General features: G+C 38.9%; 1 protein-coding gene across 2 annotated transcripts in view; it reads right to left on the reverse strand.

The window, feature by feature from the left end:
- LOC118076897 (uncharacterized) overlaps positions 1-25170 on the reverse strand; it is a 55883-nt gene that overhangs the window by 16690 nt on the left and 14023 nt on the right. For both annotated transcript variants that reach the window (XM_035100069.2, XM_060280178.1), the window contains exons 4-8: positions 24760-24859; positions 23635-23723; positions 21741-21855; positions 15096-15215; positions 7960-8190 (exon numbers count right to left, since the gene is read on the reverse strand). In XM_035100069.2, the coding sequence (XP_034955960.2) occupies positions 7960-8190; positions 15096-15215; positions 21741-21855; positions 23635-23723; positions 24760-24859 (655 nt within the window). The remainder of the gene's footprint in view (positions 1-7959; positions 8191-15095; positions 15216-21740; positions 21856-23634; positions 23724-24759; positions 24860-25170) is intronic.

Genomic DNA, 25170 nt, shown 5'->3' on the forward strand with positions numbered 1-25170 from the left:
AAACATTGCTGATCTTGAAGTCATCTACAAGGTGTAACAGTGGAACAACAAGCAAGAGGGTGATTTGTAACTTATAAAGTATAACAAAGAATTTTCGTAGATTTGACTGTGGTTTTACTGTATGTGTAGCGACTGCTGATGTTTATGCGTGATACCATGGCCTTTGGTTAGTCAAGTGCAATAAAAGTTTATGACACTGATGATGACATTCTCATTTAAATAATAATAATAATTCTTGCTCTCCCTAAATTCCCTCTAGGGGACAGTATACAGATAAGGATACACCTGCCACTGGTGCAAGACAATGGAGGAACAGGAGCCATTTCCCCCTGGAAACCAGGTTGAAATTTGCTTTTTTTCATACTCAACAGCAAGCAGAAGGTAACAGGCATTGTCTCCCAGTTCATAATCCTGACAGGCCCTTCACTAACGATGATCTACCTGAACTTTCAAGGATTTGCTGTGCATTTTCTTGATACAAATTAAATGCTAGTTTATGCTTTGCATCCTACACCCAACACAACACAATGGATTCACTGGAAGATGTTAAGCCCTACATTTCCCCTTACAGGTAAGGCATTTCAGTCAATACTAAAGAGCAATGGGCATCATTTTTCATCATAATGCTGCTTCTCAGGAATGCAGCTTTAACAAATGAAAGTATGAGATCTCAGGCAGGGAGGAATGTAGGCAATATTTCTGCCAATACAGGAGAAAAGTCATTAAGATGGTGGGCAGCTTCCTATGTTCAGTTTGGGGCTTGTCTTCTCCCTTCTGTCTGGGTCTTGCAGAGTAGTGCTTCTATAGCATGCAATGACCAAATCTACTTTTTACCCAAATGCTTCTGGTAGGCAGTGTGAGCCCACTTATAGCTGTCATGTGATCCAGGAGCATATAAAAATTGATAAAATTAGAGTACAGTGCTTTACAAAAGCACCTCTCGGAACGGTGAGGAACAAAGTGCAGGGATGAGATAAGAAGCAAAGCGATAACAGTGAAACTCCACTTCAACAGAACATAAAACATGGTCGAAAGCTCTGACATAGATACACTATGAAATGTAGCTGGTTGAAGTGCTGGAAATTATTTATAGAAAAGTCAGGTTTTTAAAGCAGTGACCTGGGGGGTTCAGTGCACTGCTTCTCCATCTTCCCTTGTCCACAAAACTGCAGAGTGCTTAATATATCTTATCTTAGAAAACCCTTTTGAAGAAAGTCAGTGTTGCCATTATTTTTTTAAAAAAGATAAAGAACTGAAGCTGATAGATCACAGCCTGCAACTTGCCACCAAGCAGAGCTGAACAGAAATTTGAATTTGGGCCTCCTGTATCCAAGTTCAGTACACTTGTCTCTTGGAAGACACTGGCCATATGAGTTGGTTTAATTTATATGTTTTATCAGTCAAAGCATTTAAATCTTCAGTTAAATAAGAAAGCCGGGAAAGCCATTATGGTGGCAGGTTACTGCCATCTACAGACCAAAGTTAGTAGCATTTACATCACAGATAAGCAACTACTTCTGCTAGTTGATAATGTAGGTGGTAACAGCCTGCTCTAACCCACATCACAGAGAGACAAGAGTGAGTGAGTGAGTGAGAGAGAGAGATTGAAGTTAGAGATCTGCTTCCTCTACAAATTCAGATTTAATGTTTACTAATATTTGACCCTGATAGTTCATCTTGTACTCTGTTGTACTTTAATAGAACAGGAACAACAACTATTCTGAGTGGCCTGCAAGACCAACTCACCAATGGAGCTTGGGTGTTTTCAATTGCTTTGGGACATATTGCAGTCTTTTAAATTACCAACTGATTGCTGTGTTTATTTTAGCCACTTTTTTAAAAAGGTTATTAGATTGTGCCTAATTTTTCACAGAAAGGCAAATGGTGAAATTCTAAAAACAAATTAATATTTTAATCAATTGAAAGAAGAATTTATTTGCTTAAAAGTAATCTCATTGGTCAATCACCACTTCTAAACCAGATGAAAAGCAATTAAGATAGTACCATGCAGTTTTTGTTGTTGTTGTAGCATTGGTGTATACTTGTAGCATGGGTATTAGCACAGCTTGATTATGAGCTGGAATACTAATCTGACAATAGATCACAGCAATCAATGTGAATATGTGCATTACAACTGTATGGTTTTAAAACAAATACAACATGTTATCTGGTGAGCATACAACTGATATTAATTGGTAATAGAGCATGGATTTCTGTTAGCAACCTTGAGGATCAACCATCATATTTAAGGCTCTTTTATGAATAATCAAACAAATCCATCAAATATAACCATTTTCCCATTGAAATTGTTACAACCCAGTGATCTGGATTTAAATATGTATATTTCAGAAAACTTCCACTTTAAATATTCCTTATTTTGGACTCCCGAAATGGCGATTGCTTGTAGCAGTAGATTACACATTCTAATCTGTTTGCACCATATGAACCTAGTTTTTATTGGAAAAACCTAATATATACATTCTATAGATTTTTAAAAAAACATTTATATGTCTGATTGTAGAGTAAACTAAAACCAACATTCTCCCAGGAGGCCAATAAGGAGGAGGAAACTGCATGGAAACGGCATCCATGCTAAGCCCAGTAATAACTTGCAGGTGGGAGGGAGATTGATAGAACATTATTTTACGGTACAGTTCTCATGTTAAAATGCTCATGCTGTTTTGATAGATACACATGATATATTACTTCCCTGAAAGTGAAAACACAATTCTTTCATGTATCATCTAAGGCAAAATTGCCTCTGGAGGTGTCCAGAGCACATAGGAATTCTATTCATTAGGTTGAGGCTGCAATTCTTCAGGAAGCATTAACAGAAGAACTGCTAGAGATCCGGGTAACAACAGTGCCATTGCTTCTTGCTGTTCCAAAATCCATGTTGTAAAAAGAGCCCTTCATTTATTGAATCCCAGAACATTTCTTGTTTCACAGGTTTAAGCATCCTTGCAGATCCCAATTCAGTTATCCTCAGGGTGCATTCAGACACGGGGAACACTGTGTTAGTTTTCCTGATTATAGTGCTAGCACTTCTGTTTTCTAACATTCCTTTCACACCGCAGTACCTTTGCGTCGGTCTAAACCACCGAGCCTCTTGGGCTTGCTGATCGTAAGGTTGGCAGTTCAAATCCACATGACAGGATGAGCTCCCATTGCTTTGTCCCAGCTCCTGACAACCTAGCAGTTCGAAAGCATACCAGCACAAGTACGGTAGATGAAGAGGTACTGTTACGGCGCAAAGGTAAACTGCATTTCCACCCACTCTGGCTTCCATCAGGGTGTCCCATTGCGCCAGAAGTGGTATAGTCATGCTGGCCACATGACCTGGAAAAGCTGTCTGTAGACAAATGCTGGCTCCCTCTGCCTGAAAGCAGAGATGAAAGCCGCATCCAATAGTTGAATTCGACTGTAATTAACCGTCCAGGCATGTGAGCCCAAGGTTTCTACCTAGGCTGAAAGTTGTCTAATCAGAGCCTAGGATTTGACATTAGAATGTTAGTGTGTTTGAATTACTGTAATGAATGAGTGATTCATCTGTAGGGGAGGGGTCTGCAACAAATACTGGGCAGGTTGACAGTTTCTAAGATGCAGACAGAATGAGACAGAATGAGACCGCAGAAAGTGTTAGGGGTTAAGAGTATTTTTCTGGGGAACTGCTGCATTGTAGAAATAAATGCTTGTTAGTTGCCATTTATAATCTGCTTTCAGATTTGTAAATAAAGTAAATATTAGAAAGGCAAAAAAAGGAAAGAGAGTTTATTTATTTCACAAACTGCTCGTGTCACCTTTGAGAACTGGGAAGCTAGATTTTAAAATGTGTATGTTATGTACAATTTTTTTATAATATGGGTTGTAGTCAGCTAAGTTTAACTCAAAGTAGACCTGTTGAAAGTAATAGCCCATGAGTACCTAAGATCCATTAATTTCAATGAATCTACTCTGAGTAAAAGATCTTTGTTCACATCCCACAAATGTGATTTACAATCTCTCTGTTGCTTGCTCACATGTGACCTTTAAGACTCAACATCTAATACACCCAGGCAGAGGAGGTACTGCAAATGTTTCTAGAAATTCTAGCAATAAAAATACAAAATTCATATTCTCTGATTGACAGTTGAGTTAATTTTCCTCTGCCAGCTTGATTCCGTAGATGAATTATATAATGGAAAGATATTTTATAGCACAATTTAGCCAAACTAGTGAATTTCCTGGAAGACCCAATAGAACTCAAGGAATTTTGCTAAATCACCACATCAAACTAGTGGTCAAAAGCATCAGCTGTCAGCTGCTAATTCCTTTCCCTTTGATTCTTGCACTCCCCGGTGTACACACTTATTCATGAGACTTCAGGAAACCCCTTTTGTCTCCATCTCCATGGAAGAAGCCATAAAGAGACTACTAAATAATTCATCATAGCCACCCACTTACCAGTATCTCACTAACCTAAGGCACTAAATGTCCTTGCTTACTAACACCATAAATATCTGTTCGTAGCTCTCTAGAGGAGGTTAGGTGCTCATGTTCTCATATAAGGCGGATATTGCATTCAGAAAACAAATTAGAGATAATTAGGCCTGCATCTCTCTTAATTATTCATTAATACATTTTATTTGCTAGGTCAGCTGATTCAAAATACAACCTCAGAATAAATGCCAGCAAAATGATATATAATGTAGAAGATAGGCAAGACTTATATATCATATAAGCTTTTTTATGCTATTTGCTTCTGAAAGAATAAACATCTTTTTTCAAAATAATGTTAAGGTTATTCAAAAACGAAATACGAAGTTGATTTTATACCAAAAAAGTAACTGCATACAGAGAAACACCACCCCATATACTTCTCCATCTCCTCCTTTCCAAAGCTTCCAACTCATGAAAGGCTTCTCTGACTATTTTCAAGGCTCCCTCAACCCACCCCATTCAATAGGCTCCCTGAACCCCAGTAGAGCATTTGGGGAGGGTGGTCCTTGGGGAGGAGGGGGCAAAGAACTCGGCTTCCATCAGACTTCTTATACACATTTAACTCTGGATCCATGGGTGTGTTGGAGTCTTGAGCCTACAGATTATTGCTACAAGCTTCCATAGTTAGACAATTTGTGGTGTAACTGCTCTTCCCATTTATTGTTTATTTGCTTACTTATAATTTCCTGGATATGGCCTCCATAGTGTTTGCAATCAATAAAGTAGGCTACATTGTCAATCCGAATTTGGTGTGATTATTTAATATGCAAGGGAGATTTCTGTTCTTTCCTCAAAGGAAGATATTACCATAGATGTGTAATACAATCCAAACCATGGCTACTTGGGAGTGGGGCCAATTGTATTAAATGGAGGGCTTACTCTCAAGTAAAGGCTTCTGGGACTGCAGCCTTAATTATTTAAGATTCAATCAAAAAAACAAATTAATAACAGAAACAGTGTGACTTTAATTCTACTTAAAATGCAAATAATGGCAGCTAAGCTATGAAGTTGCTAATAAAGCCTCAGCCACAATAAAGATAAAGGACAAATGGGGAAAATTAATTTCAAATGAGATTATTATAGTCTTTTTTTTTAGTTTTCTTCATTTGTTAGGCACCCAATTATCACATGGCTAATTAGACTGCATTATAACACACTTTAAACAATGCCCAGATATCTAACACAATGTCACACTCTATTGCCTTGGTGGGGGAAAGGAAAATTGCTTACCGATATGCTCATTTGGTCTCACTGGCTTGAGGACCAAAGAGAATCTTGCTGAAAAATTATCAGGCTTGAAAGTTCCCTATCATCCCCTTTTCCTGAGCCACAATTGGCTTTCTCCTCCCATCAATCTCTATATAAAAAGGTGAAACAATTAAATTTCATATTTTTTCCTGCTCAAGCTACTCCTTTCAATGGCATCCTATTCCTTCAAGGGAAGAAGCTGTTGGAAGCACTTTGTCAGTTTAGATGTACATTTGAGTTTTTAGAAGTGTTGAGGCCATTCCAATGTTTGCTCTTTGTGAGGTGTTGCCAGAGCCAGGTGGGGTGGTTGTGGGGGTGGGTGCGGCTGCGGCTGCTGCTTTGTTTTGGGGGTTTTTTAAAGAATGTTTTCTGCAATTCATACACCATTTGCTAAAAATATATATATAATTTGACAGTGTTAAGAAAGGTTTCTATGTTTCCATAAATCACAGCAGGCAGGCATCGAGGGAAGAATGCTCAAAATTTCATGTATATTCATTCAGGATTCTCGCCTACAGCAAGTTTGGAATATGCTGCCACATGTTCAGCAACACAGGTATCATTGAGAGGACACAACCTGTGCTTCATCCTCTAAGAATGTTTAGCCTAAAAATGGTGTCTAATTCCCAGCACGAAGGAAGAGGATCCCTGAGCAGATCTAGTCAAATCACTGTCAATGGAGTGGAATGAAAAAATCCAAGCACATGGGCTTGGGGAACTTGGAACTGGAAATCATCAGGTGGGTTCTGATAACACGAGGGCTGTTGCACTCACTTGCAGGCTTCTGATGGCATCTGGTTGGCACCTGTAACACCAATGAACTAGATGGGCCTTTGGTCTGATCCAGCAGGCCTCTTCTTATAATTTTAACAAAGCTTTTTGAAAGTCTCTGTAAGCATTGTCAACTGGATCTCCTCTATCAACATGCTTGCTGCCTCTGAAAGAACTCCAAAAGATTGGTGAGGCCAAACTGACCCTTGTAGAAAGCATGGTAACTCTGTTTCAACAGAGCTCTGTTCTTTTATATGCCTTATAATCATATCTTTAACCACTGTTTCCACCGTTTTTTCGCCCAAAAGAGGCATTAAGCTAACCATGCTGTAAATGATCTGGTTCTCATCTAGATTCCTTTTTTTTTTAATAAAAAATAAAAAAATAGTGTTATATTGGCCATTTTCCCATCCTCCATTATGGCAGCTCATCTTAGGAACAAGTTACATATTGTCAAATGAGAAATTTCTGGCCATCTGAGTGTTTTAAGAACTCTTAGGTGGATGTCATCTGAACCCAGTGATTTGTCAGTTTTCAGTTTGTCAATAAGGCCTGAAACTTAATCTCTTGTCACAACTATTTGCCTCACGCACCCTTTCTAAGGAAGTTAGTTCCGGTACAGGGGTCTGCCCTAAGTCTTCTGCTGTGAAGACAGAGGCAAAAATAATAATTTCATTTCTGTGCATTCTCATTTTCCTGCTTTAGCATTTCAACAGTAAACAAATGGGCACCACTATATCAGAAGGACTCTCCATTTGGAACCACACAGGAAATATAGGTGAACTTTAGCAGCAGCTGTGGGGAAAGGTGGAGCACCAGCTTATTCTCTTTGATGCTGGTTTAACTTTCTGTGTTCAGTAAATAAACATTAACTGATGGTAGGTTTTTTGGTATCGACTTCTCTAACTGGCAGCTGTTCTCCAGTTTTACAGATAGGGATCCTTTGTTCAACATCAAATATGAGAGACCCCTTTCCACATCATACTGCCAATATGGAATCTGATGGAACCTAGCTCCTTCCTGCATCACTGAGGAATGATGAGAAGCTCACACTTCATTGTCCACTTTCTGGAAAGACTCTGGTGTGAGTAGGAATAATCCTGCAGTGGCTCCCAGGGTATACATGTAAAAACAGGTTTAAGTGAAAAATATATTTGGACACACTTGCTTGTCATCAAATAGTTCTGTACATAGTGATACATCTGCAAAAGATGCCCGTGCAACATTATGAATTGATGATAACTACAAGACACCAGCAAATTTATTTCATTTTCTGCCTGAAAAGAATGGGGAGGGGACAGCACTTTCCCCCTCCATCGAATAAACAGGAATGAAGTATGAATAAGAGCCAGAGGCAGACTAGACCTTGATTATACATATCTAGGAGAGTGTAGCATTTTGGATAGCATTTAAAATTGTTCTGAAACAATCCCTCTCCAACCTGCCAAGCACAACACTCACCCAAGGTGCTGAAGGTACCAGAAGTGTCAAAGTGAGCAAATCATTGCAACATTCCTCCACAGACTGCTGACACTGAGTTGCATGATTTATCAGCCGAGCATAAACAGCAGTTGGTAGGATGTGCTGAGCTGCCTCGGAGGACATCTGTCCTGGGGCAAGAACAAAACCCAGATTTTGCCTCATGGCAAGCAGGTGTCTCCGCAGCTTGCTAAGTTTTCCTTCAAGAGCGCTCTGCGAAAACAAGAAAGGTTAAGATGAGAAATGGTAAACATTGAGGAAATAAAAACAAGCATGCCAGGTGAAAGGCCACATGCCCTCACTAGGTACCTGCGAGGCACCACAGTGAGTAGGCTGACATTTCCAAAACAATCACTTGGGAACTGTAGTGGAGACATCAAACCCCAGGCATTCCACTGCCGTTCCCTCCACCCTTCCAAGCCATCTGTGGAAAACATGTGTTGAGGGGGCATGATCTGACAAAGCATGAAACACAACAAATTGCCAGAATTCTAGCTTCTTAAAACAAATAAGAAAACAGAGATCAAAGCTACCCTCCCAACAGGGCTGATTGTTTTTCCAAAAGAACAGCTCAGAGCTAGAGTAGTAAAAAGGATTTTTTGGAGAGGGTGGGGGAATCAAACTTCTAAACAGAGTATTAGAAAACCATAAACAAGCCAATGTTTATCTTCTACCTACCACAGAATCCTGTGTCCTTTTCCTGTTTAAACCTTTAGCCAGCTGTATTTGCCATTTATTGAACAGCATGTTTTCATTTAGTATAGACTAAGAAGTCATTGCTAAGATCAAGCACTCATTTTGAAGCAATTAGCACAAAAAGATTAAAATGTATAAATGCTAAGGTAAAGAAGAAGAAGAAAAGAATGTGCAGTTGTACTGCCAAATAACACCCCCAAATAAGACTGGTATACATTCTGAGAATATTTACATATTTAAAAGAATTTGCCAAGAGAAAAACATTTGGATGCAAGTGTTTATGCAAATTTCTTCATAATACACACAGCATCTTGAATGCTACAATATGAGCTGTTTCTCTCATCTTTTATGTACAACTTTGAATACTTCATTTTCATTCAGCACTTATCTGATGCTTCTAACTGTTACACATGATTATGCATTTTGGAGCTGACATTGTTCTAAACTTCATATAAGCGACAACTTCGAATGAAAAATAGGTTTTTAATTCATGGATACTTTGCACATACTTACAAACAGAAAGGAAGTAGTTATAGTCATTTTGCTTCCAAAGGGAAACCAGGCATCACAAAAAAACCTCAGGTTCTACAGAATTAAAAAGTAGCTCATCCCAGTTACTCTAGTCCCTTGCAGATAAGAATACAAAGTATTTAAAACATCCTGAGGTGGCCTATACAGTCATACCTCGACAACCGAATGCTTCGACTTCCGAAGTCGACAACCTCCGGATTTCTTTTAGCCGCGCGCACATGTTCTGCACCTGCGCAGAGCGGCGCATGCGCAGAAGTGCGAAATCGCACTTCGTGCATGTGCCAAAGCGGCGCTTCAACATCCGAAAACCTCGACTTACGAAGACGGCCGCGGAACGGATCGTCTTCGTAAGTCGAGGTACCACTGTACAGTATATAATTTTCCATCCCTCTGGAAGTGAGCAAGCATATCTCTTTGCATGGCGCACCTGAGCAGGAGAACAACCAACAGAAACTCACAGGGAGAGAACAAATTACATGCTAGGTTTGGTAACCCTCTGACACATCATCTCTGAACTGCATATAAGTACCAATTGAGTTTAGAGATACAAATTCAAGCTTAAGTTCGGTAAAGTCACACATAAATTGACTCCACTGAAATCAAAGTAATTCCTGAACACAACTGCAAACCTCATTTTATCTCAGCTCTTTACAGAAGATATGAAGGCAGGATGAAAGCTAGCTTTTGTCTGCCCTCAGTCCTTCTCTCCTGGCAACTGCTACACAGATCAGAAAAGAAATAGAAGCCAAAAGGAGTGTGTGCTGATGGGAAAGCGTCAGAGATGTGAGGAAGACTCAATTTTAGATGCAGAGTCAAAACTTGAACTGTAGGCAAAGACTCTCTGTTCACTTCTGGACAGCTAATGAGTCACAACAGCTGATTGTCAACACAATAGCTAACAGAGGAACCTGTGTGTGTTGCATAGGATCCTGTAGCTTACTTAGTGCATGTGTAACACTGACCAGGTCCTCGTTGGCACTGGGTGCAAACTAAGCATGCATTCTAGAGCACATCCCACACTACCCAGTGAATGATTACAATGAAAAGCAAGCTGTCTGGCATGGAAGCTTAACTGTCATTACTGACCTTCTCACTAAGGAACCCCTGATAAGCCCTCTAAGGAACTTTGAGACTTTCTAGTACACAGCTTGAATATCATGATCTGATATTTGAATTTAGGTTTTTTTCTGTCCTCTAATACTTTTAAAATTCCAAGGACTTGACACCCACTGAATACATTGTATCCTCATGTCTTTCTTTCTTCAAGCGGGTGGGTAGCAGGTCCTCGACTCACAATAACTTCTGTGAAAACACCCCAACAGGGAGATTGTTCCAGACTTTACAATCTATAATGGATAAAGAGTACTTTGTACTATATTTCTGTATTTTACAAAACACTATTAGCATTTCTGAAAGCATTTTATATATAAGCTTTACATGAATTTGAAGACTAAATATCTGACACTTATATTATTATTTTGCTCAAGTATCCTTGATTTTCATAAATATTCTTGATATGATATTTTTCATTGTGTCCTTCCATTGTCTATGGTTTTCAGTGAATGCTTTTCTTTCTCTAGACGGGATTGTGCATACCAAACAAACAGTGAAACCTATCCAGATGTTGAATGAATCTTTATTTGCATCAGCCATCGGGCCATAGCAATAAAACAACAATATGATATACAAAAAATAAAAAGTCAATTATCTAAAATACATTTTAGGTTTTGAATCACTAGTCAAATAGTGGATCTTATTCTAATTGCCTCAACTAAAAACTTTGCAACCATACTTATCCAGATATGTCAAGCTGCCCTTGTAGTTTCAAGTAAGCACAAAAGTACCGGTATTAAGAAAACACCTGTGGTATTTATAGATGCTTGGAGGTTGAGGCCAAGTTCTCACTATTACTGATTTGAGTATATTCATGTCTGAGTGCACCTGGCTTTACAGTCTAGAGCAGGCATCCGCAAACTTTGGCCCTCCAGATGTTGTGGACTACAATTCCCATCTTCCCCGACCACTGGTCCTGTTAGCTAGGGATCATGGGAGTTGTAGGCCAAAACATCTGGAGGGCCGCAGTTTGGGGATGCCTGGTCTAGAGGTTGAGATACTGTATATGGCCGCTAAGAGGATGCCTCCTCCCCTGTTCTCCTCAGTCAGTACAGCATGAGACTCTTGATCTCAGGGTCATGGGTTCGAACCCCGTGTTGGGCAACAGATCCTTGCATTGCAGGGCATTGGACTAAAAGACCCTTGGAGTCCCTTCCAACTCTACACTTCTATGATTCTATTGCTAGGTTCAGTAATTTAGAATGAGAAGCCTACACAGGAAAAAATAGCACTACCCACCCCCAAAAAAGAGGGCTTTCACTGACTGATCTTCAACTCCAAAATGTACATGTGTGCATACATTCCATTCCTCCCTGAGGAATCAAAGTCAAAAACAGGTGATGGTCTGATGGTATGTTATGCATTGCTACAGCTAAAGTTATGTTTTGTGGTTGAGATAGCACCTGGAAGCCATCTCCAGGCTCTCTGGCAAAGTGCATGATTTAGTAGTTGAATAAAGAAAATGAACCAAGGCATCCTGCAAAAGCAGTGTGAAACATGTTTGTTTAAGCCAGGCATAGGCAACCTTGGCTCTCCAGATGTTTTGGAACTACAACTCCCATGATCCCTAGCTAACAGAGCCAGTGGTCAGGGATCATCGGAGTTGTAGTTCCAAAACATCTGGAGAGCCAAGGTTGCCTGTGCCTGGTTTAAGCCAAGGGTAACCAATGTTGTGTCCTCAATATGCTGTTGGACTACAACTCCCATCATCCCTTACCTTGAGCAGGATGGATGGGGCAGATGAGAGCTGGAATGCTACAACTTCTAGAGGGTGGACACCACAGCAACCCCCCCCCCCCGATTTAAACATTTCCAGTTAGAATCAGGATAATCTAGCAGTTTATATTTTAAATAATATCTTTGATTTTTTTGTAACTCACCCTAAGCATGAGGGGTTGTACTTTCTAGAAACCTAGGCAATGTTAGAATAATAACAAGAAGAAGAAGAAGAAGAAGAAGAAGAAGAAGAAGAAGAAGAAGAAGAAGAAGAAGAAGAAGAAGAAGAAGAAGAAGAAGAAGAAGAAGAAGAAGTCTCTGCATTTTATTCTAGTTCCTTCATTCAACATGGTGCTTTAATACTTTTTTATTAACAAAGTCCTTCCCAAATAGCTCTAACTTAGTACATCTCCATTTGCAGGGTTCCAGCCCCGGTAAGTGGAGCAGGATGAGCAAATAGATTTAACCTTCAACTGATAGAAAAAAGCAACAATGGAGCATAATAAGCTAGAACCACACTTGATCTACAAAGAACAAGTAGGAAAGGTTACCCAATCAAATCAGCTTTCATTAGCATCACAAAAGGTTTTTCAAGAGTTTCTAAATAACATCTAGTGTTAGCTCACCTATTTGAGTGTATTTCACTCTAATTGAAGGCTTCGTTTTTGAAGTTTCTCACTATATGATTTCAAACAAAGATCTAAGAGTTTCCATGTTAAAAGCTGCTCTTTCATGCCAAATGTTTCCAATAGCCAATTCTCACTACAGCCTTCATTAGAGAAATTAAGCAAGTTTTATTTATTTTTTACACAAGTGGCTGTATGAATTTGCATTTTACTTGTTAGCACATTATCTCAAGGAAAGGGAAATGTGTGCAATATTTACCGTGAAAAATAGGCACAACTGTACATGGAAAATAAATTACTCAGGCTAGAGAAAATATTTTCCCTCTTTAAGAACATTTGCTGCCTTCTGTCCTTCTGAGAGCCAGAGGTTTCATCCCATTATGTGCACACATGGAACCGCATATGAGGGGCTACACAGAGCCCACAATGAAGAACTGCATACATTTCTTGACTGTAACTCCAGCATGCACCTAAATAGCCTAATATTTATATGGAAACAAGTTCCATTTAAATTAAAAGGATTTAAATTCAAGTACATGTGTTCATTATTACTGAGTATCTACTGTTGGTCTAAAGATTGCACATTATCTTCAGAGTTCTATTTAAGCAAGTACCATGCACCAGCCAGATTTGCAGGACACAGAGACTAAAATGAAAGGAGAAGTGTGAGAATTATTGATATGCTTTGGAAAAAGACTGAATGTAGCTCCCTTTGTGTTGCTGAAAGGTGACCTTTCCGCAGAACCAATTAAAATTATGAAATGCTCCAAGAATGTAAACCCGTATTTGTCATTGCCTTTAGCATGGCGCATTATAACAACTGTCATAGCAAACAGGGTTCTGATACCGGGGCTTTAATTGCAAAGCTTAATACATGTATGTTAATATGCAACGCAAGCGCTTCTCAGCAGGTGTTCTATGTGATGAAGTTAGCTTCATGAATAATTCATCACAAAAGCCACTTCTGCCGAGATACAATTTGCATTGTTTTTCAAGTGAGATCAGTGAAAATCAGGAGCTGTCATTGCCAATTTGTTTCAGTCCAGATTCAGAAGGTCACACCCTTGACACGCTACAGAGGTTAGAAATGCCCTTTTCTTCTTTTACATGTCAGCCATCATATATACTTTTATTTCCCTCCTTGCCTCCCTAGAACTTAGAATGCCTGGTATTATCTGGACAGTTCACACCAAAAAAAAAAAAAAGCCAAGCTCATGAAAAGCAGAGCTTTCTGTCAAATTTGAATAAATTTTTGCTTCTCCTGTTTGCAAACGTGAATTCCTGCTCTGAATCATGAAGTTAAACCAGATCCCCAAAACATCTTATATTTGGCCCAGTTCATTTATAATGTCACGTTTGCATATTCCACTCAAGCAAATACATCTGCATAACATGAAATTATGGTTTAATGTTGCCTCCAAACAAGCCCATGCCATATTAAAATGGAGGATTCTACTTCATCCATCCTTTTTTTTTCTTATTTTGTTATTAAACAGTAGCCACAACCTAGAGATACATTTCCAAAATCTGTTTAAATTTAGACATAAAATGTAGAGATACAAAAATTTTGAACATCTTAGTTGTGGAGAACAAGAGGGATGCAGAAAAGAGTCATTCTGTGTCTCTTAATATTTTCTTATTTTATGTAACTTATTGAGAAACATCTATCTTCTGATCTGACCTGCACCCTATACTTCTGCCAAGCATGTCTTTGTCCTCAGCCAGTGGTGTTCCTTTATGAAACCACTGCTCAGTGGTGGCTGATGAAAAACATGGCAAATACGGTTGAATCCAACACATCATACTTAACATCCCTGAAAAGAACTCCATTGTACGCAAGAGCACAAAAAGTTTTATCAGGCAACACTGTGGCAATAATTCAGAAAACAAAAGACTGTCAATGTACAGACATTGATTTGGTGCCAAGCCAGTATAGAAGTTTATCATCATACTGGCAGCCCCAGAGCTAGGCTGAGAAATGCTCTTGAACAAGATGCCGAAGCTATCCTTCTCATGTCATGTGGTATCCAGCACATTCATGCTGGCATCACAACAAGGTTCTGACTGGGATATCTAAAAGCAGATTATCTTTTTGAATATTCTATTGCACTTAGATATGTCTTGTACAGTAATAATATAAAAAATAGTTATATTTGCATAAGTCACTTTTTTTGGTTCTAGTAACAATGTTATTCTGTAAAAGCAAATATCTCTGCCTTTAATTGAGCATCCCTTGATGGAAATCAATATCCCCTCAAGGATACTTTTAATCATATGGGATTTGAGTCATTAACCAGTCTGAAATAAGAGGGGCAAATAATTCATACTAATGCTAATTAATTTTAATATTTTAAGGAACGAAAAAAGACAGTCAAAGTAAAAGTCGGGGAAGAAATGAAGCATTCTTCTTTGTATTTCAATTCATTAAGTCCTTACCACATATCTGAGATTTAAATTTTCTATTTTGCCATAGCAGACATCCAAAAGGGTAACTGGCTGTGTAACAAGGTTCCCTCCCATTGTCCAAGGCAATGCAAGTTTTGACAGATCAGAAATCTGAAAAAGAGGGACAGTAGGAATTTAAAAAAAAATAAAAATCAGTTACATTGATTAAGTTTGTGTTTCATAGATAAACCCTCCCAAAATTTAGTTCATCTCAATTTACAAAAATGTACATTTTAATAAATAGTTCTTACCTTCAAGAAATCAAAGTATTTTCTCATTGGTCTGTTACTTTCAATAATCAGATCTGGCCAATTTCTATGCTTCTGACAGAGCACTGGAGAGGTGGAATTCCTATGGATGGGATTCCCTTTTTGTGTAAGGTTGTCCCCAAAAGAATTACAATAGCCTAACAAACCCTAGGCTGACCAGCTGTTGAGGGATAGCCCAGGGGATAGAGACTTCAACCAAACCTTGTAAAATGCCCTTACGGAACTTAAGGTTTAGCTTAACATGCAGTCCAGCATCTGATGAAGTTTCTACCAAGAAATTCCAAAGATGTGTATTTTTAAAATCATCTAATAGTGAGTTCATAGCACAAGCAAGATATGTTTGGGAACTTCCCAAAACATAGCTCCATATCTTAGCCATCTTGCTGCAGAGGTTCTCAATAACAGGAAGACAGGAAGCTGCCTTATACTGAATCAGATCATTCATCCATCTAGCTAGCTCAATATTGTCTATGCTGACTGGGCAACTGCCCAATGTTTCAGACAGGAGTCTCTTCCCCTACTAGTTGGAGATGCCAGTGATCGACTATGGCACCTTCTGCATGTGAAACACATACTCTACTACTAAGCTGTAGCCCTTCCCTGACAATAGTAAAAGAAGAAGAAGCAGTTGTCACAAATCCCAATTTTTCTTATCCCCATTCAAAAATAAATCTTTGGATATCGAACTGATAAAGGAGAAAGGCATTCATGGAACATGTGGCTTATTATTCTGTTGCTATTCCAGGAAGCCCTTAACTTGTTCAAGTCTGGAGTAGCTCAGAGGCTCTTAAATGTCTACTGTGCAAGGCTCCCCAAATAAACCACAAGGCCAAAGCCAAGAGGCTGCTTAACTGTTAATAGTGTAAACCAGGCACATCCAACAGGTAGATCACTTGATGTCTGTGGTAGATCACTGGTAGATCACTGGCTCCCCCCCAAACAAGCTCAACAACTTTGGCTCCCCTAAAAAAGTTCAACAGTGTGGCCTGCACCCACAAAAAAAACAGGGCTTTCTTTCCTAAAAAAAAAAAAGGCTCAACAACTTTGACCTGAACCACAAAAAAGGGGGTAGATCACGGCCAGGTTTTTTTTACTCTATGAGGTCTTGGGAGTTGGCCACCCCGGTGTAAACTATGGTTTATTGAAACAGGCTAGGATCAACTTATAGTTCATGATTCTCACAAGGATTACAAGCGATACAGTTGGTGCCTCCAGCCTTAATGATCATATCTTATTGCAGCTCACTCATTTAAGATATCACAGCATGGAATACATTATGTTTCTCACTAAATAAACAACAGGTTTGGAGCCCAGTGAAAGCTCTTAGGGTCTCAGATGTTTTAAATAAGAAATGGAACCCTAACACTTCTACAGCACCTGTTGCCAACAGAAGGTGAAATCACAAATGGCATATGCTAATTTATGATTTCACCTTCAGCTGGCCCTAGATGCTAAAGTAGATTCCACCGTGCCGTGCTGGGGTGCAGGACTTTGAGTAGGCAAGATGCACAGTTGGTTGTGGTTGGATGCCAAAGAGCAAGATACCAAGCAAAACAACACAAGCACAAGATGTAATGGCAATATAAAGCTCTTTGTGCTGTAACATGTGCAAGCCCAAAATGTAATAGTAATAATGCAATGATTTAGAATTTAAAATTGGGTCAAAGTGGCCACAACACTGCAACTTAATAAAAACAAAAAACAAAAGTGTAGATAAAATTCCCAATGGAAACTGTGTTGATCTCAATATATATAGACTTGCCCCAGTTCATGAAAATAATGAATGCATGAACCTTTATTGCAAAGATAACAGAATATTTATTACAAGGGCAGTCAAATCCTGAGATCACAGAGACTTACTAATGGCAATGCTACAATGGCAATTTAAGCATTCTAATTCTTGCACCTGACACCCTCATTTAACCTTCTGCCCACTGACTATATTAGGTGTACCATATGCAATTGTACATTTCTGAATATGGAGCAAATCAGTTTTGAATTAACAGCTGAAATGTAGGACATGGTACAACGGCAGCCCTCCTAAGAAGCCAGGCCCCTCGTATGAGATACATATTAATGAGTCACTCATGTGCACCAGGCTATCTGTATACACCAAGGGAGCGGGGATGAAGCCTCAATTGCTTCTTGAACCAATTTTGTTTCTTGGTTTTCTTTGTTGCATTAAAGCATCTAGCCATTGGCAGCTAGGGCTGGGCGATAACTGGTTTTCAACATTGTGATATATCAGCAGCTTCTTCCTCCCCACCTTAGCTGAGCAAGCCCTGGTGCCTCTCCAGCTCCATGAGCCAGAAGAACGGGGTGGAGCTTCCAAAAAAGGGGCAGGCAGGCAGGCAGGCAGGATGGAGTCCAAGATGGTGCTCGCCTGGAACCATCTCTTCTCAGGCTCCTTCTGCCTGCCTGCCTGCTTACCCCTTTGCCTTCTGCATGCAATTTGAGCTGGCGCAATGTATTTCCAGCTCAAATTGTCTGAAACCGGTATCGCAACCCTGAATGCCATACTGGTTTCAGACAATTTACCAATATATCGCTCAGCTCCAATGGCAGACAGAGAAGGTTGTCACCCAGGCCCACTACAGAACGGCCAATGCATCAAGAGTATTGAATGCATAAAATAGGCCTGCACACAAGTCCTACCCAATGCCCTTGCGTGGATGTCTGGGGTTATCAAAACCAAGGCAGGAACATCATGAGGGCAAGGATGGTAGATACCCTCTGTCCACCATGTGCATGGAACAGATCCAGGAATAGGTATCATCTGGTCTGGTCCTTTATAGTCAGAAGTTCCTGAACAAGTCCAAAGCTGTTGGATTGCTTCTGAAATAGAAAAATCACCAAATTCCACTGCCCAATTGTTTATTCCGCGGGGGGGGGGGGACTATTGCCGCTGTGGGTGGGCATATGGAGCATTGGTTTCTCAAGCTGCTTTTACCTGGCCAATGTAAGTGAAAATAATAATAATAATTATTTATTTATTTATTTATTTATACCCCGCCCATCTGGCTTAGTTACCCCAACCACTCTGGGCGGCTATGCTTCTATTATATGCTTCTATTGTGTTTTATTTTGCTTCTGCCTGCATAACTGGAATTAGTTGCTATGTGACTGCATGACAGTCATTATGCTAGCCAGTATGCATCAGGGCAAGTGAAACTCAAACCTTGAAGACAACCACATTGTCAACTCAGAGCTGTAACCATGGCAACAGCCATGCTGCTTCAAAGGGATAAAGAAAGACATAATAATATATCTGATATACTATTACTGTAGAAAATAAAAGATAAGATTTAAAAGATGGTTGGATCAACTTCCTAAATTCATGGCAAATTGTACTTTTTGTAACTAACCACTTTGATCACTTCATTATTTTAATTAAAATTTCCCCCCACCCAAACACACCATTGTAGGTTTGAGTATTTCCAAACCTAATATTTCCAACTGAGTCATATTCTCTGTAGATCTACTGAAATAAATAGACTAACACCATAAGTCCATTGGTATCAATGGGTTTACTCTAAGCATGGCTAATGTTGGATACCAGCCCTATTATGTGATAGGAAATATGGCATGCTGTGTTTTTGTAGTACTTTTTCTTTGTAGATTCATTTAATAAAGTGGTATTTATTTAAAACTCATTAGGATAATTTGTAACCTGCTAATCATCTTTCCCACTAGGTCCACTGATGTCCATGCTGACTTTTTTGTTCTTTGATTTTATGAAAATTAGTCCATAATCTAGCCTTTTCTTTTATGTATAGCTACATTTTTTAAAAACCTAAATTTAACATTCAAAGCACAGTTATCCTATCCTACACTTAATTAGGCTGGAGTTCTCTGTATCTCTCTATTATACATTAGCTAAAAATGTGTATCACCTTAAACATTTTCCACCCCACTCTTCTCAAGAAAGACTGGCTTTTGTAAAATGATTTTATAGAATTTAATTTATTTCAGTTCTCACCCTTTCCTATAGGCTCACTAACATCTACAGTCTCCATTTTCTTTTTCTAATTGAGTTTTTGGGGTGCATTTGAGATATGAGAGATTCTAATACACCGAGAAGTGATATTACACCAAATTAACCTACACAAGAACCACCAGGCATTTCCTGCTGCTTCTTGAAGAATTCAATTACTTTGACACAGACTATGAAAAAGTGATTTCCAGTATAGGACAAGAGTAAACTGAGCTGGGTTTCTTGAAAGAAATCTAGGAGATTTTCTTTTTTTAAAAAAACAACAACAACCGTTGCTCCTGCTTGATTGACAGCAGAGAAATGAAAATTTGTCAGGCTAGAAAGGCTAAAGTTTATGTGTTGTACTATGATAAACTATAAAACTTTTAACAGGAAAAAAGCACAATGTAAGCAAGGAACTAACCTGGGCTCTCTCCAAAACCATTTCATAAGGCTAATTAAGATTTATATTAAAAAATATTTCCTGTTTTTTCCTTTTGTATTCTTAATACATTTTTCTTTCCTTTACCACATTTCTATCCTTTCCTTTAAGACAGGGCCTGGGAACTCGTGGCTCCCCAAATCTTATTGGCTACAGCACTAATCATCCCTGCTGGCTGGGGCTGATGGGAGTTGTGATCCAACAATTCCTGGAAGGCCACAGGTTCCACACCAAAGGTGTTTCTTGGAGCTGTGTGTATGGGAGCTTTCAAATTTCATCCTCAAAACAACCATAGTAGCCTAGGATGAGATAGTGAGTTATCCCAATCCACCCAACAGAAAATATTTATTTGCCAACTAATTTTCAGCCCTCTGGATCAAACCATAGCACAATGTCCAAACAGATGCTTATGGGAAGCCCACAAAGAGGACACTACAAAATGAATAGATTTCTTTTTTTATTTCCACACTTGCAAGGACACTATGCAAGATAATCCCCTATGTCTAGGTGCGCTGGATAATGGGCTACATGCTCAGAAATGCAGTAAAGGACAACTGAAATGATCAAGTAACTAGAGGAAAAATTTCAGCATTCAGCTGTTTTAGTTTGACAAAAAAAGACAAGTAAAAGGAAACATTGTATTTATTTATAGACTGCTTAATGTAAAATAATATAAAAACCTTTTAAGCAGCTTGAAATGGGAAAATAGAATTTTATGGAGGATAAGGCTGTCCGTGGCTGCTAAACACATTGGCTATGTCCTACCTCCACTGTTACGAGGCAGCCTGCCTTTGAATACCAGTTATTGGAGAGCATGAGCAGAAGAGGGTTTTTACAGCTCAGTCTTTATTAATTATTATTATTATTAGATACAACTTTGAAGGACAATTTGCTGAACCAACAGACTTGATATGTGAGAGAGAGGAAGAGGAAGAAGAAATTACTGTTCCACCAGTGGGAGAGGTGGAACGGGGAGGGTATCAAGAAGAAACCACTGTTTCACTGGTGGGAGAGGTGAAACAGCGGAGGGTGGGAACTCAAAAGCCCCCCAAAAAGGTTAATACCCCAGTGAGAGAGGGGAAGAAGCAAGTAGGTGGGGGGCAGAAAGAGAATGAGAATGGAAATAAAGTGTGGGAGTTACAGAAGAGGGGGGAAAGGGTCCGGCAAAATTTGGATTGGAACAGATTAGGAGCGGGTTGAGGGAGAACTGTATTAATCTGTATTGACTGATAAAAAATGGTCTGAATTCGGAATGCATTAAGGAACTGGCTGATGCCTCTGGAGATACCGATTCCAAGGAAAGGGGGACAGATTTGGTTTTGTGGGTGGGAACAATAGGGGGTAAAAGATTTTGATAGATAAATTGGAATATTTTTGGGTAAAGGGTAGAGATTAGTAGATAAATAATAGCAATGTGAAGTGTGAAGGGTTATTAGCAATAAAGAAGTTACAACCTGGAAAAAAGAATGTGTTTTTAGAATTGGGAACTGCAAGAGTTAGTGTATTATTTAGAACTCAAGAAGGGGGAATGAGGAAGTCAGAAATGTTTAGATTTGAAGTTATAGAGTTGAATTTTTTATTTTTACCTTTTTATTTTTTTATTTTTCTACTTTATTGTTATTGATATGTGAAGAATTTTGGGGAATAAGATTTGTTGAAATTGCCTTATATTTTTCCTTTTTTGTATTTTTCCATGGTTCTTTTTTCTCTATATAAAATCCAATAAAAATCATTCAAAAATATTATTATTATTATTAGTAGTAGTAGTAGTAGTAGTACTATACCACCCTTCATCTGCTCCAGAGGGTCAGGCAACCCTCCAGAACAACAGGGAGCTTCAGGGAGGAAGAGAGGTAGGGGAATTCCAGCTGGATGAGGCAAAGGTAGGAAATCACACATTTAAAAAATCATTAAAAATACACAAATATAAACCTGATGTTGTCATAACTCACCTGCTGGTTTCTTTGAAGTTTTAGTCTCATTGCTTCACATATCTCAATTACTTGAAGAAGTTCTGGACGTGGAATGGTTACTTCAGTTGCAGTTCCTTCAGCACTGAGAAAAAAACTGTAAAGTACAATGCATTATTATAGTCACATTTTTCACTTTTTAATACTGTAAAGGAAAACACGGATTGTTTTCATTATTTGCATGCTTTTTATAATAGTGCGTATTTTGCAAGTGAAATAGGCACTAACAAAGAATTCAAAGAGCACATTTATATAGTCAAGTGTTTTAAGTTATCTTGAATACCAATTATGAAAGCATCCCTCACTACTATTTAAGTTATCTCCTTGAGCCTTAGTAATAGTTAAGAAATGTATTTTCCTTTAGTGCCAGGCATATTTTACCACTACTGTACATGCTAGCATACCTATACTAATCGGAAATAAAAATACTCCAGTACTGTATCTTGAAGAATAGTTCCCTTGGCCAAGATGCAAAGAAATGTGGGCAGTAAGCTACTTCTACACACAACTAGGAGAGGCAGCAATTTACCACCACCAATGGACTGTTTTCCCCCCACCTCACACACACAAATACCAATACAAGAACTGCAATAATTTATTGCATAGTAAATTAATCTGGAGGATTCCCACCCCCTAAACCTCAAGTGCAGCTTTTAAGGGAGCAATAGGAGATTTTTAAAAACTACAGTGCACCAAGAAAATACAGTCCTTGGCATCCCAATCCTCGCTCCCTGCATTTCAGAATGAAGTTTTTGTTGCTGTTGTTATTATTATTAATGTTTCTTTTTTGTAACTGTAAGACCTGCAGCAAAACAAGTTTTGGAAACATGAAATACACTAAGAAAATTATTCACCAGTTCTATCTCAGATATTTATACAACTCCCTGCAACACATCTGAAACTCATTTTCTTCTTTTCTCTCCCCTCTCCAATTATTTTTTTTAATGCAGCGTAGGGAAACAGCCCTAAAAAGCTAGGGATCTTGATAACTTAAGGACCACCTTCGCCAATATGAACCTGCCTGCTCTGCACCCCCTTTCCTTTAAAATGTAGGGGAGTGAGGGCACAAGACAGAGCCTTCTCAGCAAGTGGGCTCAGGAGCTGGAATTTCCTGCAGCCAAAGGTTTGCTCTCAGACTATATTCAAAAATATAAAAAATAGAGTAGAAGCTTCAAATAATTCCCATTGTGTGCATTGTTCTCCTTTCACTCATACCTTTGTCAGATAATGCTCACAGAAATCAAATACGTGAGTTGTGCTTAAATGGCAAGCCTCTCAGCCATCCAAAGAACAAGCAAAACTGAATAAATTGTCCCATTTATTAACAAAAGGTTTTTACTACATATCATTTTAGGATTTGCAGTAATGAAACTTGACAACCCACATTTAAGTTCTTATTCAGAGATCATTGTTTTCTCCATTCATCCCACCCCCTACTCCTTATTTTGCATGCTGACCACTTAGTGGACCGACCTCACAGCCCCACCTTTCCCTCAGTAAGCCTCATCCATTCCCAGGCTTTTAGCAAAGGGGGAAAATATGAAGAAAGGCAAAAGGGAAACTGAGTCAGGAGGGCAGGATAAGCACTCAATTGACATCAAAACACTGAAGGAATGGTGACCACGTACCCTTACCTCAATTCTGTGGGTCACTTTTGACGCAAGTTTAAGGATCTGTGCAGTAAGAGATACAATTTCTCTGAGTATTTTTGGTAGCGTTCAAGAATGATATGTAAGTTTACTTTAGGGAAGGGGGGGACAGGACCCCATAATCCTCTAATCCTCAACACAACACAGATGCTGGTCACCATTTTATTCAGGATATCTCCTTTTGGATCAATTTCATTCACAATATCAAATGTCTCTCTACTGCTTACCTAAGCTTGTCAGTAAGCGCTTCTAAAGAATTGTTTGACTGCAACATAAGAGCAGCTCGAGAACTTAATCCTTCTGTAAGCAGCAGCACCTGTGGAAGAAGTCATATACAAAATTATTCCTAAAATCACCTCAGTTTCTCTTTTTTCTTTGTTAAAATCTTACTTTTTTTAAAAAAATGAAGTTACACACTATGGCGACATCTGACAAAAGAAAAATGGTGTTTAAATGGAAGGTGTGTGTTGACTATACAGTGGGAGAGTGGAGGAATATCTGAAACTGTATGCCTGTGCTATTGGTGTTTTTGCCCTTGGTGATTTATGTGTCCTTCACTTTGTTTCTTTGGGTTCGACTTTTTGGGTTCAATGCTTCATATAACCTTCTGGCCTACTTTGCCCAATTCTACATCCTCAACCTTCTATGTATGCACCCCGGTATCTATTTCAGGATCTATTTCAATCTCCACAATGTCTGGGTCTGGCTTCAGTAGAAACAAATCAAGTGAACTAATGAAATGTTCCATGCAAAACAATAATCGCCCAGATTACAGCACAGCCCTAGCAGAGGGAAACCATGTGGACAAGGACCCAAAGATGGGTATCCTCAAATACAGGGGATTTTCCCCTACAATTGTCAATATGGGGACAGAATTGCAATGCAGGCACATCATCTCTGCTTCCTTTTATCAATTCCTATGCAACCCCACTTGAACTTCCTTAGTGGTGGATCCTGTTTACATACCCTCCTTTTAATCTCATGCCCCCACTGTATGCAAACCTTTTAAGTTCGTGCATTTGACCCAAATGCCCCTTAAAAATGTGCATTCCCCTCAATTAAGAGCTTTACACTTACTTTCTAATATACATTTTAACAAGGTGTATTTAACGAAAAGTTAAGAAACTCTCAACTACTCCCTCTCTCATCCCACTACCAACCAAGCCCTCAATCAAATTATCAATGTATGTTGGTAGGTTAGGAAAAAGAACGTGAAATGAACCCCCCCCCCAACAGCTCCAGGAAATCTGAACACCTATTTTTGAAAGGAGAAAAAAAGGCCTTTTCATGGTCCCATATATATGCTGATGCCTTTCAAAATGTACTGAGGTGAATTTTGTATACCACTTTACCTGCCTTTCCAGCTGTAGTACTTGAGCCTTCAGAAAATTAACACGTCTTTCCTCAAAGCATTCATTCTTCCCTTCCTTTATGAGCTGCTCATATTGGCTTCTAAGAAATAAAATGTATTTCCTTATTAGGAACGTCAAACAAACACATAATGCTACATTGATATTTAATAAGTACAATTTATTGGAATAACTGGAAATGATGTTAAACGCAGAAAAGAGATTTCTTTTTGTCTCCTGCTTTTAGCCAATTATTCCAAAATCCTGTTACTTTTCTGAAAATTGCCTCCGATCTGTTTTATTGTACTACAAATAACTTATTGCCTTGAAAAGCCTTAAATGTTTCTGAAGTATCTGTTCATTTCTCACCACCTCCATGCGGGAAGCAACTCTTGAATACACAAATACTAACTA

The sequence above is a fragment of the Zootoca vivipara genome, chromosome 11 (genome assembly GCF_963506605.1).
Source record: "Zootoca vivipara chromosome 11, rZooViv1.1, whole genome shotgun sequence".
NCBI lineage: Eukaryota > Metazoa > Chordata > Lepidosauria > Squamata > Lacertidae > Zootoca > Zootoca vivipara.